The 17,793-nt window shown below is 33.5% G+C and overlaps 8 protein-coding genes across 8 annotated transcripts; 3 read left to right on the forward strand and 5 right to left on the reverse strand. All coding sequences in view use genetic code 12, as the record gives it.

Moving 5' to 3' along the window:
- Nucleotides 1–2,750: 2,750 nt before the first annotated feature.
- Nucleotides 2,751–3,782, reverse strand: IFM3 (Ifm3p; the record flags this gene model as incomplete). The annotated part of the gene is made up of 1 exon (XM_064885511.1): nt 2,751–3,782. One exon carries the CDS (start codon nt 3,780–3,782, stop codon nt 2,751–2,753), a length of 1,032 nt encoding a protein of 343 aa, XP_064737342.1.
- A 254-nt stretch (nt 3,783–4,036) lies between these two features.
- APE3 (Ape3p) lies at nt 4,037–5,841 on the reverse strand. The gene has a single exon (XM_064884705.1). The coding sequence runs from the start codon at nt 5,697–5,699 to the stop codon at nt 4,125–4,127; it is 1,575 nt and encodes a 524-aa protein (XP_064737343.1). The 5' UTR covers nt 5,700–5,841; the 3' UTR covers nt 4,037–4,124.
- JEM1 (Jem1p) lies at nt 5,790–7,948 on the reverse strand. The gene has a single exon (XM_064882225.1). It carries the CDS (start codon nt 7,844–7,846, stop codon nt 5,984–5,986), a length of 1,863 nt encoding a protein of 620 aa, XP_064737344.1. The 5' UTR covers nt 7,847–7,948; the 3' UTR covers nt 5,790–5,983.
- Nucleotides 7,949–9,220: 1,272 nt separating this feature from the next.
- Nucleotides 9,221–11,013, forward strand: RJT21DRAFT_133243 (uncharacterized protein; the record flags this gene model as incomplete). Its single annotated transcript, XM_064883182.1, has 2 exons — nt 9,221–9,971; nt 10,071–11,013. Exons 1-2 carry the CDS (start codon nt 9,619–9,621, stop codon nt 11,011–11,013), a joined length of 1,296 nt encoding a protein of 431 aa, XP_064737345.1. The 5' UTR covers nt 9,221–9,618.
- Nucleotides 11,014–11,058: 45 nt separating this feature from the next.
- On the forward strand, nt 11,059–12,997 carry RJT21DRAFT_121811 (uncharacterized protein). Its single transcript, XM_064882226.1, has one exon. It carries the CDS (start codon nt 11,113–11,115, stop codon nt 12,970–12,972), a length of 1,860 nt encoding a protein of 619 aa, XP_064737346.1. The 5' UTR covers nt 11,059–11,112; the 3' UTR covers nt 12,973–12,997.
- Nucleotides 12,998–13,197: 200 nt separating this feature from the next.
- RJT21DRAFT_121812 (uncharacterized protein) lies at nt 13,198–13,745 on the reverse strand (the record flags this gene model as incomplete). The annotated part of the gene is made up of 1 exon (XM_064882227.1): nt 13,198–13,745. A coding segment is annotated over exon 1 (184 nt), but the record flags the coding sequence as incomplete, so codon positions are not given.
- Nucleotides 13,746–13,885: 140 nt separating this feature from the next.
- Nucleotides 13,886–17,018, forward strand: TIF4631 (translation initiation factor eIF4G). The gene has a single exon (XM_064882228.1). It carries the CDS (start codon nt 13,968–13,970, stop codon nt 16,776–16,778), a length of 2,811 nt encoding a protein of 936 aa, XP_064737348.1. The 5' UTR covers nt 13,886–13,967; the 3' UTR covers nt 16,779–17,018.
- On the reverse strand, nt 16,986–17,789 carry RJT21DRAFT_3272 (uncharacterized protein; the record flags this gene model as incomplete). The annotated part of the gene is made up of 1 exon (XM_064884164.1): nt 16,986–17,789. One exon carries the CDS (start codon nt 17,787–17,789, stop codon nt 16,986–16,988), a length of 804 nt encoding a protein of 267 aa, XP_064737349.1.
- Nucleotides 17,790–17,793: the final 4 nt, after the last annotated feature.

A 17,793-nucleotide genomic window follows, 5' to 3' on the forward strand; every position in this document is an offset into this window, starting at 1 on the left:
ACAAATTTAGATAGATACAAATTTAGATAGACACACTTCTGACTCTAAATGTATGGGATGACATGAAATAAAATAAAATAAAATAAATTGTAATACAATTAGCTGGAATATTACTACACTATACGAACCACAATATAACTATTGCCACACCAAGTCATCTCTGGTATGCTGATTGGGTATGACCGACTTTTATATAAAGAAAGTTATCAGATTACAAACCCGAACTGCGGACTAGACCTTTTGTATTTCTTTTTTCTGAACGGCGCTGATTACTGCAAAAAAGTCTGTCAGTGGTTAATAGAGTCAATGATCAACTGATCGTTTTACATGACCCTATCGTAGCGTTTGACGAAACCACGAAGTAGAGCAATGAAACGACTGTATAGAATACGATTCATGCTGGACATACTGAACATATTTACCATATTAAATTTACTAGTTTGTACTAGCTAATCGCTCATAACTGAAATCCTCACTGGATGGCTCACTCGGTCGTATTCGCATTGTGTACTCATTACTGTGCATTATAGTGACTCGGCTAACGTGCCGGATCCGAAGAAAGCTACATATGATTTATATTAACTGGCCTATACATTCTTTTTACTCTTTATTATTTAAGTTTTGATAGTAATATGCTAGTTTTTAGATATGATACTTCTTCAAAGCGAATTCTGAGATCTCATACACCGGACCGGAATTTTTCATACTACCGGGTTTTAATTCTTATGTCATTTGACCGGAACTTTTAATACTATTGGTGAATCGAATGTTCGTACCGATTAAAATACATTCATACCACATTTTTTATTTCATAGCAATTAGCAAATAGATTGATATCAAATAGATTACAGTTATTTATTTGATCTTATAGATATACGCAGCTTCTGTGTACGACCGGCACGAAAAAATAAAAGGAGTGGATTGAAGATTATTTGCTCGGTTGGTCTAAAGAAAAAAGTCGGAAGTTTCTGAAGAAAGTGGAGAAATCCAAAACGATTTTAGACTTATTTAATAGAGAGAATAAATATGTTGTTGAATTAGAAATATTATTTATCAAATTAACTTAAATGTTAATCTTTCATCTTTATCTGTTTAAAACCAACTAGCGGTTATCAGTGCTGGGCTAATGCACCAAAGGTCTAGAAATGTGAGCATTCTGGGCTATTCTTAGCGTGAGACTACATAGTATGTCGGCATAAAAGCTCTTTCCTGAGTGAAATGATTTAGAATAAATATAACTTCTTTTATTAAGCTAAGCAATATGGATACAGAATGTGTATATACCAAGTTTTTTTTTTTTGGATACATCAATTATTAAATTCTATATAAATAGAGGGTTATAAATGGTAATTAAGCTAGAGAAACTACGTATATAGTAAAAACTCTTGTGGTGGAATGACTTTAAGAATATGTGGTCGTCCTTATAAAGCATAGACTTGTAAAATGCTGTAGGTTTGTAAGCACGTATCTTTACAACAGAAGCGTTACAGTGCACACTGCGCATTTTAATACTATTTGACTTATGCTAAACCACTTTAGATACGATAATCATGATACCGACTAGCAACAACACCTTTGGAATCTTTACAGTAGGGGATCCCGATTTGGATGACTTACTAGCCTCATAAGAAATACCACAGTTATAAACTGAGTTATCATAATAGTTAGTTCCATTGGTAAGGAAAATATCAAGATTCGATTCTCCACAATTGAAAACTGCCAGAGTGATATTTGGTTGTATTTCGCTTTCCATCTTATAGAGATCTCTTTTCGATTTTTTGTTTGTTTGGTAATAGTTTATTCCACATTGATAGTCCAGATTGAACTGGTCTAGGATGTAGCTCACATCAGTCAAGTTACTGATATTTATAGGAATATTTGTCACAGTGATATTAGAATCACCACAATCCAAGAATGTCAAGTTTGAAGGATTTGAAGAATAGTCCACAGTCATTGAGATAACAGGAATTGAGAAAGAGACAGTTGTCAATTTTAATATAGCGTACAATAATAAAAGTAGGAAAGTTAGTGAAGTATAAATAAAGAAGGTAGCTTAGAAAATAAAATTCAGATAACTTCAACCTGCTATCGGTGCCACTCAATCAATTGGGCAACCAGCTTTAACATTTTAGAATACTGGCTTTAAATATATCCCTATTAATAAAAACTATAGCCGAGGTCAGTTAAAGTGATAGGCATCGACTTCGTGGATATGTTGCAAGGGGTGTATCAAAAAATTAAACCAGAGTTACGCATGCTGAAAAGTATGGTTCAGCCTCGCGTTGCACTGGGTAATCTAATATCTTGAACCAGTAGCTAATTATGGCCGTGAGAACAAATGGTAAAGATCGCACGAAATTTTGTCCCTGTGCCCAAACTCCTCTACTAATAAATGTAGCGAGTCGGCAAATGTTTCAGTCCCAAAAACCAGCTAAATTTAAAAATTTCACCTTGAGAAATGGATAATTAGGCTGCATCTAAATGGCAAAATATTTCATATTCTAGAAACTTGACGCATTAAGAGGTAGAACGTGATTGGAAAAATCACTTTGCCAAGCTATTTCATATTGTAAAAAAAGGTATGCTCTTTGGGGACTTAAGAACTGTAGGTCTCACTTAATAGAAAAAAAATATTAAAAAATAATAGGACATTGTTAGCTTTATTCCGAGACAGAGTTTTAATAGAAGATTATCCGGTTCTAAAGAAAAAAGTCTGTATTTTCAAAAAGAAGTAAAAACACTGTATATATCTAAATCTCTAAATTGGCCTGATCTGGAATTATACTCTTAACTTTACCTGTCAAAATACAACTTTCAACATTTTCAGCTACCCATTCTTCCATATATTGAATAGCATCCAGCGCATGAGTACCCATATGAGGTAAACTAATGACATTGGGTAAATCCAATAATTCTTGAGGAACTTGTGGTTCATGTTCAAACACATCGGATCCAAAGCCTCCAATATGTCCAGACTTTAAACTTGCCAATAATGCTTGTTCATCAATAACTGCACCTCTTGCAGTATTAACAATAATTGAACCTTGTTTTAAGTTGGCAAGAACTTCACCATTAATTAAATGTCTAGTCTTTGGATTTAATGGTACACTAACTACTAAGATATCACTTTTGGCAATTAAATCTTCAAATGAAACATATTCACTATCCTTTTCTAAATCTTTACTTAATCTACTTCTATTATAATAGATGATTTTCTTAAATCCAAATGGTACTAATCTATCTCTAATACATCTACCAATACCTCCCATTCCTAAGATTCCTACCACTTTTGAATGTGGAGTTTGTCCTAATTTAGCTCCAGCAGCTTTTTTTCCTGGCCATTGTCCTTTGACTAATAAGTCATGACCTTCTTGGAAATTTCTTAATGTTGACAATAATAAAAATACTGCAGTATCAGCAGTTGGACCTTCAACTGGTACAGTAATATTAGAAACTTGAATTCCACGTTTAGTGAAAGGTTCAGGATCAATTTGATCATATCCAGCACCAGTATGACTAATTGATTTAACAGTAGATGGAAGATGAGAAGCTAATTCTTCATCGAATTTTCCCGTATAAGCAACCGATTGATAAGTTCTACTAATATTAGTGATATCCTTATACTTACCCTTTAAATCTTCAAAGAATTCTTCTCTGTTTTTTGAAGTACAATCAATTACTGTAGCTATCTTAGAAACTTCAGCCCATTTAGCATGAGCAAATTCGACTCGTCCAAGTCTAAGAACTTTAGGATGTGATTTAATAGCTGATGAAGTGGTCATGGTTCTTATACTTCTTATAGTTCTAAGCATCAAGCTATGCAATACGTAATTAAGTCTACCACCACTCAACAATTTCTTCGACATATACTCTCAGTACTATTGGCTTGGATTTTGGGGGTACTAGCTTATTGTGGAGGCACTCCCGAGCTTAATTTCCATACTGGGTGACTCCCCCAAAAATCAATCAGAATCGCGAAATTGCTCACGGAGATTAAACATCGGTACTAGCGCCCCACCTACTTCACTATACTACAACAGAACTATTAATAGTAATATGATATTGATATTCAATTCTAACTTTTATTATTTTAATCTAGAGAAATTACTATGGGAAAGAAAATCTTACATAATCAATCTAGAGCCATGGTACTTGAAGTCATTACCAGACTTTGAGTTCGATGAAGTAATGATAGTGTCTCTAATGGGGAAATCATCAAATGATTTGGCATATGTGGCAACAGAATGAGCAATCAATTTGGTATTGATAACCCAAGCTTCATAGTCTGGATTAGATAAATCATCACATAATTGATGATAACATTGATCGAATTGTTCACCAGCGACACCTCCAAACTTAGCGACTCCCTTAGAGGATTTGAGCCCTTCAGCACCTGTAGCAATACCTCCAGCTGGGATACCATTATCAATAAATCCTACATAATCAGATCTACCATCAAATGGAACCAAAGTATAGTTGAGACCATGCTTAACATACCAATCTATATATAAATCCTTTAAAGTACCGGAACCATTTGGATGATCAACATTGTTAGCATCATAAACTTCATATTCGTAATTAGGTGAAGCCATCATATCATAATCCATAAAGAGTCTAAGTTTAGCATTTTCTTCTGGAGATAATGAATTGGCATAATAATCAGATCCAAGTAAACCTTCTTCTTCAGCAGCCCACCAAGCGAATCTAACGGCATTATTAACTTTAAATTTAGTTAACTTTTCTGCAACTTCTAATAATGAAATAGTACCTGAACCATCATCATTAATACCTGGACCTTCAGCAACAGAATCTGAATGGGCACCTAATGATACCACATTATCATGATCACCATATTTGGTTTCAGCAATGACATTAAGTGTACTAATATTTCTAATAACTGAATCAACATATAAAGTAGTTTCAAATTTGAAAGTTGGATCTTCTGTTAATTTTTTAATATATGGAGCAGCATCCTTTTCAGTAATAGATACTGTAGCAACTTCATCACCAGTTGGAGTACCTAAAGTTCCATGTAATGGTTCTTTATCATAAATAATAAGTCCTGATGCACCAGCTTGACCTGCCTTAATAGATTTATCACCAAATGAACATTCACCTCTTTGAACTAATACAATATTACCTTTAGTTAATGAAGATGGATAATCTTCAGGTGCACAACCGAAATTATCAACAAGAACTAAATCACCATGAACTGGATTACCTTGAGGAGTTGGTGGGGTTAAAGCCAAAGCAAGTAAACTTTTAGGTTGAATACCATCAATTAATAAAGAATAAGAATTAACTTGACCATCAATAGCATTGAACGATTGAGTATCAACATTAAAATAACCTCCTAATTTATAAATTTCCGATTTAATATAACCAATAGTACCCCAATGACCAGGAGAACCAATTACACGAGTTGGATGACCATATTTACCAATTGAACCCTTAGCAATATCATAAAGTACTTTAGCTCTTTTTTTCAATCCTTTCTCACTAATTAAAGATTGTAATTCTTCAGTCTCAATTAATGGTAATTCATTAAATTGAGATTCACTAAATTCAAATTTTTCATTAATTTCTTTATCATTATTAACGGTTTCAATATCTAAAATAGCTTGTTGCTTAATTGGCAGAGCTTGAATAGAACTAAAGATGGCTACAGTGGCTGCCAATGTACAGATACTTAATTTCATACTTATGGTATAATTCTAATTATAGTATAATTCTAATTATCGTATACTTCTAAATAGTTAATATCTTAATAATGAGTAATGAGTAATCGGGTACATTCACCGACCGTTTTTGCCTATTACTCTTTGTGGTGGCATCTTATCTCAATCTGTGGCACCGGCTTCCCGAAATGGGCGCGAAAAGGGCCGCGCACACGACTGGTTCCCGATTGGGCCAGATGCTCTACGAATGCGGAAATTGGGTGCTAAACTTATTATATTGATTATCTATTAGAGGTATATATCTATCAATGTCTTCGTTGATGATTGTTATGAGTAAATCGGAAGTGGGAATTACCTCCACCATTACCTCCAAACCCTCCGAATTGAAAGGAACCACCTGAACCAAAGTTGAATATAGGACCTCCTTGATTAAAGAATCCTGATCCACCACCACCACCTCCTCCACCTCCAGGTACATTGTTATGAGGATCAGCAGGATCATCGCCTCTATCAAATCTGGCTTTTAAATCGGGATCAGATAATATTTCATATGCTTGATTAATGGTTTGCATTTTCTTTTCTATTTCATCAGCTGTCATATCAGTACCCTTATACTTATCAGGATGATATTTTAAGGTTTGAGCTCGGTATCCTTTCTTAATTGTTTTTTCATCGGCATCACGAGGTATATCAAGAATCTTATAATAATCATGAGCTGGTTCACGTCTTTGTTGATGTTGATGTTGTTGCTGATGTTGTCTCTGTCTTTGCTGTTGTTGATTGAAAAATTGTTGTTGACGCTGATGTTGTTGCTGTTGTTGTTTCTGTTGCTCTCTCATCATATATTCCTCTACCTTTACATATCTTTCATGGAACATACTTGTTTGTTTAACATTATTGTTAAATTGATCTAATATAGACTTAGCTTCTAGAAACTTCTCATCTCTCAATAATTGATCAATTACAGGAACTTCTTTAGGTAAGAATTTATCATCAATTTTAGAACAATATGGTATGGCTCCCTTATAATTATTAAGTCTGATATATGATTCACAACCTAATTTAATTAAATCTCGAACTATTCTAACTTGTAAAGGTTGAATCTTGTTCAAATGATTATCTTCAAGAAATCTTTCAATTTTATAAATTAAATAATCATAATTAGTTTTAATTTTTTGAGGAAGATTTCTCTTTTCTAATTTAGAAACTTTTAATTCAGATTCAAATAAATACTCATTTATGAATTCAAAATCAAATGACAGATCTTCAACCGTATTGGTTGTAGTGGTACCATCTAATTGGATAGCATAATGATGACCAAGTAAAATAGAATACTCTTCTAAAATTTTAAATAATTCTTGAAATTTAGTAAAGAATTTAGATATGGTTCCACATGGCTTATATTCATTATTAATTCTTAAACAATTCTTAATGATTGATTTGCCCAACTCAAATTCTAATTCTGTATACCAAACATATTGAGCTAATTGTTCATAATTGGCAAGATTTGACATGGGTTGAATTTTAATTAATCTAGTTAAATCAGTAATTACTAATTTATTAATCAGTTCTTCTCCTACCCTTTGATTAAATGATTGACCAGCTAAAAGTAATTTCATAGTACTATTATAATGAAGTTCATTAACTTCTAAACTCATGGGTGATACTGATATTAATTCATTATCAATGATAGTAACTGCCTTTTCATAATCATGAACATTATAAGCTTCATGAGCTAATTTAAAATTACTCTCCCATCTATTGATAATTTCTAATACTGATTTATCATTATTTATATGTAAATATGGTTTTAACAGAGTAAAATCTCCCTTAGTAGTTAATAAATCCACTAACTTCTGTTTAGCTGCTTTCTTAGACGAATCTAATTTAAGTACTCGCTTTAAATCACTAATGGCTTGAATCTCCTTATTAAGGTTGATTTCAATTAAGGCTCTTTTAAATAAGATTTGAGGTAAATGAACAGTAAAATCTTCTCCACTAGCATCTATATCATTTACAAGTTTCTCATATTCATGTAATACGTTGGAAGTAGGACCTTCAGCTGAGAAGAGTTTGTCTACTTGTTGAACTCTCAGTAGTAAGTCACTGGAGCATAGTATTACGTTGAAACATGTGAAAAAAAGGACAAAGAACTGTATGATGATCATAACTGGTGTCTGTCAAGGATATGTACTGTAGTGTTAATTGACTGACTGACTGACTGACTGACTGAGTGGCTAACTGACTGTCTGTCTGCTTGTTACACTGTGTTGGACTGGTATTAAAGTTGAAAAATTAATTACGCTAAATATTTACGTGGAACCTTTTTTTGGTGCTGGGTCCCGATTAGGCAAATCTTTCAGACACGTTACACATCACATCACATCAGATCAGATCAGACAGATAGACAGACAGACAGACACTACAAATATACTACAGAAGAATTTTACAAACAGACAGATAATGTGTATTCACTTAAATAACTTAGCTAATGATACAGCACCTTCATCGTTCTTAGACATGATCTTGGCCACAGCCAATTCAAAATCTTCTTGAGTTACATGAATTCTTCTTTCTCTTAATGCATACATACCGGCTTCAGTACAAACCCCCTTAACATCAGCTCCACTACATCCATTCATTTTATCAGCAATCTTACGTAAATCAATACCTCTAGTTAAATTCATAGATCTAGAATGAATCTTTAAAATATCAGTTCTAGCAGCCACAGTTGGAGCTGGAAATTCAATCTTTCTATCAATTCTACCAGGTCTTAATAAAGCAGGATCTAAAATATCTAATCTATTAGTAGCCATAATGATTTTAATATCTTTAGAACTTTCAAATCCATCTAATTGATTTAATAATTCCAACATTGTTCTTTGAACTTCAGAATCTCCCCCACTTGAACCTTCAACACGTGAAGACCCTATAGAATCAATTTCATCCATAAATATAATAGATGGTGCATGTTCTCTTGCCATAACGAATAATTCTCTAACCATTCTTGATCCTTCACCAATATATTTTTGAACTAATTCTGATCCTGAAACTCTAATAAATTTACATTCAGTATGATGAGCAACAGCTCTTGCTAATAAAGTTTTACCAGTACCTGGTGGACCATAAAGAATAACTCCCTTTGGTTGTGCTATACCTAAACTTTCAAATAATTCTGGATGTTTAACTGGTAATTCTATAACTTCTTTAATTTCTTTAATTTGTTTATCTAATCCTCCAACCATATCATAAGTTGAATCAGGAACTTTTTCAACCATCATTAAAGAAACTAATGGATCTACTTTATTAGGTAAAATCTTATGTAAATCATATGAATCTGCTTTTAAACATACTCTAATTGATGGAGTTAATTTCTTAATATCTATATCAGGACTAATATTAACAATATATTTCCCCTCAGGATGAATCTTAACCAATACTTTTTTCAATCCCATTACTTTCACAACTTCTCCTACATATGATCCAGGTTCTTGTAATAATCTTAATTCATCCTTTAATTGTCGAACTTTATTATTTAATTTATTCCGTTGTGCTTCTAATCTTCTCAAGTTTTGAGTCGTCTGTTGGATTTTGATTTCCGTCGCCTCAACTTGTTGTTCAAAGTATGGTCTAATTCCTCCTTCGTGCACATATGGCTTATCTATGGATACTACGGCCATTGTTACTAATTAATCACAATTTAACTTGCTGATGATTTCTGATTATGCTAATGGGTGGTGATAATTGTCTGTCGTACGAATGCTCAATTTTGCCTTCATGAATTTTGACCATTTCGAATTGGGTCGCTCCTGCACACAGAGTCGCACTCACAAACTTAACATACCAGACATACACCCAAATCCACGACCCTATTTTTCAGACTATACCAATATATCAATACCCAGACTATATCTAGCTTGAAAATTAGAGGAACTATAATATGAGAGTTTCAGGATCAGTATCAAGACTTGTTGTACTGGTATTAATATGGGCTTCAGTAGTAGTAGCGTATCAACAATTTTGTAAATGTGAGTGCAACTCCAAGTTTGTCATTAAGCCCATAGACAAATGTGGATCATGTACAAAAGATTTCTGCTTAGAAGTTGATAGTACAATTTGTTCAATTGAAGGTAATAATGATGGATCGGAAGAAGATGTGCGATCAGAAGTTGAGAAAAATATTATTATCAGTTGCTACCAAATAGAGTCCCCTAAGGATGCTCTTATAATTTATCTTTTCGCTGGGCTTGTTGTTTCCTTATTTGTAATATCAGTGTATCAGACTTATTTTAAGTAAGTGCAAAAAAGTAGCTATGAGAAAGAAATTTCAATTTCAAAAGTTTCCCTCGTATGGGTCACTTTTCTTCTTAGTATCTTCATCTTCAACTCCAGTTACATGTCTGTAGAAGACCACTTTGAGTCAGCTGAATCGTTCAAACAATACGCTAATGCTACTTTAAATAATCTACCACATCGCTGCATAGTCGAGAAGGTCGGTGAACTTGATCCTCATAGTATTGGTATTTTGCTTAGAATGAAGGAAATCAAGTACACCAGGAAAGTGATACATCAACACTTTCATATGAGTCTTAGACTTAACTTCCTTACAGGTAATCAATCTAGAACTGTTGATAATGATACTTATCCTCATATCGAAGTTAGAACCATAAGAAACTACAATACAGTCTATGAGTTTTTAGAAGCTAATTCTGATGATATCTATGTAGATCAGCTTGTGATCTACCATAACAGTGACTTCACTAATCTTATGAATCTACTTTGCAAGTTTAATGTATTCTTCTTAACACGTGTTACCACATTAAGTGTTGTTATAGAAAATGGAGTTTGCTGGGGTAACATCAATTTAAACTTATTACTCAGCTTCCACAATTTGAAATCACTTACATTTAATAACATTGATTTCCAGGATTGGGAATTTACCAATCTTGGCCATTTGACTTCAATTGAAGACATTCACTTGAACTCAGTCGTATTCAAGCATTGGCAAACATTTTCGTTTCCTAAATCTGTAAAGAATCTATTCATAACAGCAAACTCCATCAAGGATATTAAACATCTCCAGATTCCAGAACATTTGGATCATCTTTCATTAACTATACCTGACTTGTCGGACTCGTTTTTAAAGAAAATCCTTCATGGAATAAGTGATTTAAAAACATTAACTATTCATGATTCCAGGCTTAAACACTTGGATGGGAAGGAACTTCCAATTGGACTAATTGACTTTACAATTTCAGACAATAAGGTTCGACTTAAATCTATTGAGAATTATCCATACACTTTAAAACACTTTAAATACCATGTACATAGTTAGTAATATATAAGGTTTTTTTTGCAATCAGATAATGTGGGGGAGGGGAAGAACGTGCATATATAACGCGCAAAAGTATCATGTAAGAAATCATATCAAAACATGCGCTTATCTATAAGCTATATAATTAAGCCAGTACCAATGGTATCAACAGCAAGAACATTCAATGGTAATGTCATGTCTATTGATTACATTAAGACTTTTTGGTTAGAATTTTTACCCCGCTTGCCTGACGATGTTATTAGGGAGATATTGTGGTTAACTACCCCTGATATTATATTTAACTGTCTAAGTCTGATAGATTGTCTTAAGCCATTGATATACCACGAGTTCTATAACGACTTAGAGATAAGTTTGGAAAAGAAGGATTTACAGATAATCATTGATATAACAAATCATGCATTTCCATTTCATGCCGTAGGGTTAACTAACACATTTACTATTTCACAAATTCCATCGGACTTGAAACCTAGGAGCTTAACTATTACTGCTAATTCCCAAACTGAATTGGAAGAGTTTTATAAGAAATATTGCAACACATTACTTAAGAATGTTGATCGAACGCATATCATTTTGCGAGGTGAAAAGGAAACTTTAGAATACTCCGATGTCTTATTTATACATTGGTTTCCAAAATTAGCTAGTTTGGAAGTGTATCGTAAGCAGCATCTCATTATAAAATTCCCTATAAATACAGAAATTCTAAATAAGATTAGAGACAATGATGCTGCTTTCAATGTCATAGCTGAATGTGCTTCTAAAGCAGAATCTTTAACTATGTTTAGAAGAAAGGAAAAATTTAAAATAAAGTACTTGGGTCAATTAAGAAGACTTCGATTGTTGAATCACAACATAGGCAGATTACCAAAGTTACCTGAATCATTACAAGAGTTACTGATTGTTTCAGCTGATTTTTATGTTAATACATTACACTTTGAATGGCCCTCGGATATGACTTCTATTGAGATACGACATTGTAATATCAATGATGAGCAACTACTTAGGTTATGTAATTGGCCCAGAAGTTTGAGATCTTTAGTGATAGCCCGAACCAATATCAGTAGAATTTCTAGTCTAGGTTCATTACCGAAGGATTTAGAGATCTTGAAAGTGTTATTTAACAAGGTATTCACTTTAAGAGTAAATTTTAATTCAAGGAATTCGTATCCTTATTTCAAACTTCCTGATTCGTTACTAAAGTTTGAATATGCTGGTCCAAGGACTATATGGCCTGGTAAAGATGAGCATCCTATATGTTTTCCTGATGGTCTAGTAAGTTTGAAGATAAATGATTCGTCCATCAAATCACTAAGGAAGTTTGTTTTTCCATCATGTCTAGAAAGCATAGACTTGGGGCTGAATGAAATTAAAGACATAAACCTGTACAGAAACCCACTAATTGGTAAAGAGTGGTCACAACTTAATTGTCTAAAGGAACTTATATTATCCGATAATGAGATTAGTTCTGTGTCATTGAAGAATTGGATTCCTCCTAAGTCATTAAAGATTTTGGATTTAGGGTATAATAGTGGTATTAAGTGTTTAGATATTTCCATTTTTGATATTAAAACGAAGGAATACACTAGTGGTTTGAGTTCAGTTGATATCAACAATTGTAATATTGAACATATACCTTCAAGTATGTATTTACCAGAAAATGTCATGTATTTAAACCTTAGTTGCAATCCAATTAAAAGGCCGATTCTCCCGTCAATTATTTCCAAACATAAAAAGTTAATACAATTATTTTTGGGATATAATGAAGAGTATAATTGGGAATTTGAAGAAAATGAAGAAGCATACGGGTCAAATTTACAAACTCTTGAGATTTCTTTTGAAGAAGGTCAACCAGCTATGGAAAGTTTAAGAATTCACAAAACTATCGAGAGGGTGTTTGGAAGAAGAATAATTCACGAGCTGAGTTATTGTTATGGGTTGCTTAGTCTTGTTCATCCAGAGTAATTATGGAAGTGTTATAGAGTAGGAATATATAGAATAAATTGTAAATACTGAAGATAGTAGATGCAGTAGATGCAGTAGATACACTATACACTACACACACACACATACACTACACACTATAAACTATTCACTAGATACAGTGCATACACTATATATAATATATGTGCATTGTATAGACCAGACTATGCATATATTATATACACAGTACACATACTTATACATACACCACATATACTCTATCTAAACACACACACACACTATTGACACTATCTACGATTGCAAAATTTACCTGATTTATCACCCCCACACGACCTCGAGCGATCCAGTACCCTACCAAAAAAAAATTTTCAATGACACCGAAAGAGGTGAGAGCCCAGTACAAATCAGGAAGCATAGTCTATTCCCGGAATAACTCTTATTATCACTCAGCCAATATGACTGATAATAAGCCAACCACAGAGTCTACAGGCTCTGTTTCTACTACCACTTCAGATGTAGTCAATGATGGTCACGTTACTCATCCAACTGCAACTCTGACCTCATCTTATAGTGGTAGTACTGTGCATCATCAAGCACAAGCACAAGCACAAGCACAAGTACCTCAACAACAACAACAACAACTGCTGTACTACCAACATAACAATTACTATGGTAATAGTAACAATAACTATGGAAACGCCAACTCCAATAATGGAGCCAATACCTATTCTAACAATAATAATAAGCATTATAATAAGAATTATCAAGGTAGACAAAATTATAATAACAGTGGCAATTCGTCTAATAATAATCAAAATAGACAACCTCTGCAATCACAGGCTCAAATACTGCAACAACAACAATTGCAACAACTGCAACAACAACAGCAACAACAACAGGGTCAACAACTGCTGTATAATTCAAGAAAGAGTTCTTATAATAATAATAATCAAAAGGTTAATCATCATAATCCTCAAGCTGCTTATAATTATGCATATCCTGTGGCTGCTAATAATATGTATTATGGTTATATTCCAAGTTATGGTGGTTATCAAGTGGTACCAAATATGCCTGTACCTTATGGAGTTCCAACTCAACAATTTGTCCCTCAAATTCCAACTCAACAACCAATTATTCAAACTCCTCCTCCTACTAAAGTTAAATTAACTACTAAGGATGGAAAACTTGTTGATTTAGAAGAAAAGAAGAAGAAAGTGGCTGCTGCTGCTGCTTCTTCGGCATCTCCTGTTTCATCTCCTGCCAATAGTATTGTATCTCCTGCTACTTCAATTAAATCTCCTGTACCTGTAACTAAAGATTTAAATCCTCCAACAAGTTCAACAACTTCTGCCACTGGTTCATCCACTTCAATCGTTAATACTTCAACTTCAACTTCGACTTCAACTAATGCAACTAGTCCAAGTAAACCTGCTGCTCCATCTCCTGCTGAAGAATTCATGAGAAAAATTAGAGCTGCTGCTGCTAAGATGAAGGAATCAGCCGCTCCCCAAGATGCTGAAAAGGAAAAGGAAAAGGTTCAATCTCCTCCTGGTGAAGCTGTAAAGACTAAGGCTGAAGAAGTTCCAGTTGAAGAAGTTAAACCAACTCCAAAAGCTGATGAAAAGGATAAGGAAAATGTTGCTATTCCTCCAGTTGTTGTTGAAGCTCCTGTATCTACTTCAGATGAACAAGTCAAACCAGAATCAGTTGTTGAACCAAAGGAAGAATCCAAGGAAGCTGAAGTTCCAGTAGAAATTCCAGTTGAACAAGCTCCAGTAGAAAGTACTGAAAAGGCTGAAGTTCAAACTGAAAAATCTGTTGAACAAGAAGTTGTTGAACCAGAAGCTGTTACTGAGACTGAACCAGAAGTTGCTACTGAAACTGAACAAGCTGAAGCTAAAGTTGTGACTGGCGATGTTGAAGTTGAAGTTGAAGCTGAAGCAGAAGCAGAATCTGATGTCGACGCTGAAGCCGAAGTTGAAGGTGAAGGAGAAACTGAAGAAGGAGATGAAAAGACTGAAGAAGATGGTGAAGAAAAAGTTGAAGCAGAAGCCGAACCTCAATTAACCATTTCTGATTTCTTATCAAGATTAGAAAAGGCCACTTCTATTCCTGATTTATTACAACAAAAATACCCAGAAAATATAAATGGTATTGATGCTTCTAAGCAACTTACTAATAAAAAATACAGATATGATCCTCAATTCTTAATGCAATTCCGTCCTGTTATTCAATATACTATGGATCCAGAATTTAATGCTAAATTAGAAAAAGTGGATATTGATGTTTCTAATGTTAAAAGAAATGGACCATCTAATGCTTCAAGAAATAAATTTGGACCATCAGGTGGTTCAAATAGATTCCCAATGCAAGGTAGAGGACCTTATAATGATCCAAGACAAGCTTCAAGAACTGGATCTAAAAGAAAGGGACCAGGAGGTGAAAGATCTAAATCTTCTCCAAAGAATAAATCTAAGAGAAGAGAACAAAGAGATAGAAATGATGAATCAGAAGATTCTAAACCTGCTGAAGATGTTAAACCATTAGAAAAATCTGCGAATAGATGGGTTCCAAGATCAAGAGCTACAAAGACTGAAGTTAAACTTGCTGAAGATGGTACAGAAATATTCCCACCTGAAGATATTGAAAGAAAGACTAAATCTTTATTAAATAAATTAACTTTAGAAATGTTTGATGCAATTTCTAATGAAGTTTTAGCATTAGCAAATCAAGCTAAATGGGAAAACGATGCTGCTACTATAAAATCTATTATTTCTTTAACTTTTGCTAAGGCATGTGATGAACCTTATTGGTCAGAAATGTATGCTAAATTTTGTGCTAAATTATGTACAAGTCTTCCTGATGAAGTTAAAGATGAAACAGTTACACTTCCAGATGGTTCCCATCCAAAAGGTGGTAAATTAGCTAGAAGATTATTATTAGCTACTTGTCAAAGTGAATATGAAACGGGTTGGACTGATAAATTACCTACTAATGAAGATGGATCACCAATTGAACCAGAAATGATGTCTGATGAATATTATGCTATGGCAGCTGCTAAAAGAAGAGGTCTTGGATTAGTTAAATTCATTGGTTATTTATATAATTTAGGAATGTTAAATGATCCAGTTATCACCCTTTGTTTAAGGGATCAATCTAAGAATGTAATTGATCCATCAGAAGATAGTTTAGAAAATTTAGCTCAATTAGTTAAAACTGTGGGATTTAAATTATATGGTGATGAAAAAACAAGACCAATATTAAAATTTGTCTTTGAAAATATAGATAAGATTTTAGCTAATGTAAAAACATTATCTTCAAGAATTAAATTTATGTTAATGGATTTACAAGATTTAAGAAGAAATAATTTTATACAATCTGAAGCTGATGCAGGTCCAAAGACTATAGAAGAAATTCATCGTGATGCAGAAATTAAGGAGATGAGACAAAAGACTAATCGTGATAAGAAACAAAGAAGACAGAATGAAGGTAGATCCAATTCTTCAAGAGCTGGATCATCTTGGAATAATAATAATAATAACAATAATAATAACAATAATAATAATAATAATAATAATTCTGGTAATGTTGGTACTGGAGTTAATGCATTATTAAATAGTATAAAGAAGTCTCCATCTTTTGTAAGTCAAAGATCTTCATCTAATGGACCAAATTCCAGTAATTCCAGTGCTGAAATTCAAAGAGAAACTTCAAAAAGATCAGAATCCACTCATATAAATAGATTTGCTGCATTAGGTGGTGATGGTGATGAAGAAGATGGTGATGATAATGAAGCAGAATCTGAAGCTGGAGAGGAAGAAAATTAGATAGTCATACATTGATTGATTGATTGATTAATTGTAACTAGTTTACATAATCATGATCTTGTCTTGTCATTTTGCATTGCATAAGAAAACGAATCGAATCTGTACAATATAGCATGAACTTTATTCTTAATCACGTCTTTTCTACTTTTTAAATTATATATCTGTAATAACAACACATTTGTTTATTAATCGCTGAATCAGTAGTTATTAATTGGTTTCAACTGTAAAGGTTGAACTAGCATCGTTGATTGTATCACTTCTTTTCGACTTTCTATGGAAGGAGAAGTGATGTCTCACGGGACTTTCAATAGGATCTGTTGATTGCTCTTGTACTGGTACTGGTACTGGTACTGAAGTGGGCTCTTCATTCACTTGATCATAAAGCACACTGGGTAGTGGATCCACATGGATTAAAGCTCCAGCAAGATGTGTTAACTTATCATCGACTATTGGACAAATAACCTCTTTGAATTCATCGGGTGAAGAATTAGATGGGGAATACTTTATATCAATGAATAGTGTTAAGGGCGCCAAGAATGAGTCAGTAGCCTTGGAGCTGTACCTTCTCTTGAACTCAATATCCAAGTTCTTCCAGTAAGCATCGTGAACAGAGGAAATCTTTAACCATCCCTTCTCATTGTAGAGTTGACCTTTATCGTGATTTTGATCTTGATGGTGATTCTGTTCTTGTTCTGGAATAGTTCCTGTCAATGAATAAATGCCTCCTATAATCATAAGGTTAATGATCATAACCAACTCAAGCAAATACAAATGGAAATAGATGATTTTCTTATACGATGAATTGATCCATCTTCTAATCTTGAATACAACCATCACTTCAAATATAAGACTATTAACATATAAATGTAAGGCAAAATTAACAAAGATTGATACGGTATTGCCAATGAATTTTGCAGCATTTCCTAACAACGATGAATTATCAAACGGTAACCATTTACCGGAACCACTAGTAGACTTAACAACCATCTCTGGTGGTGGTACTGTGACCATACTA

This window comes from Scheffersomyces amazonensis, assembly GCF_036850825.1.
Source record: "Scheffersomyces amazonensis strain UFMG-HMD-26.3 chromosome Unknown RJT21scaffold_5, whole genome shotgun sequence".
Lineage (NCBI taxonomy): Eukaryota > Fungi > Ascomycota > Pichiomycetes > Serinales > Debaryomycetaceae > Scheffersomyces > Scheffersomyces amazonensis.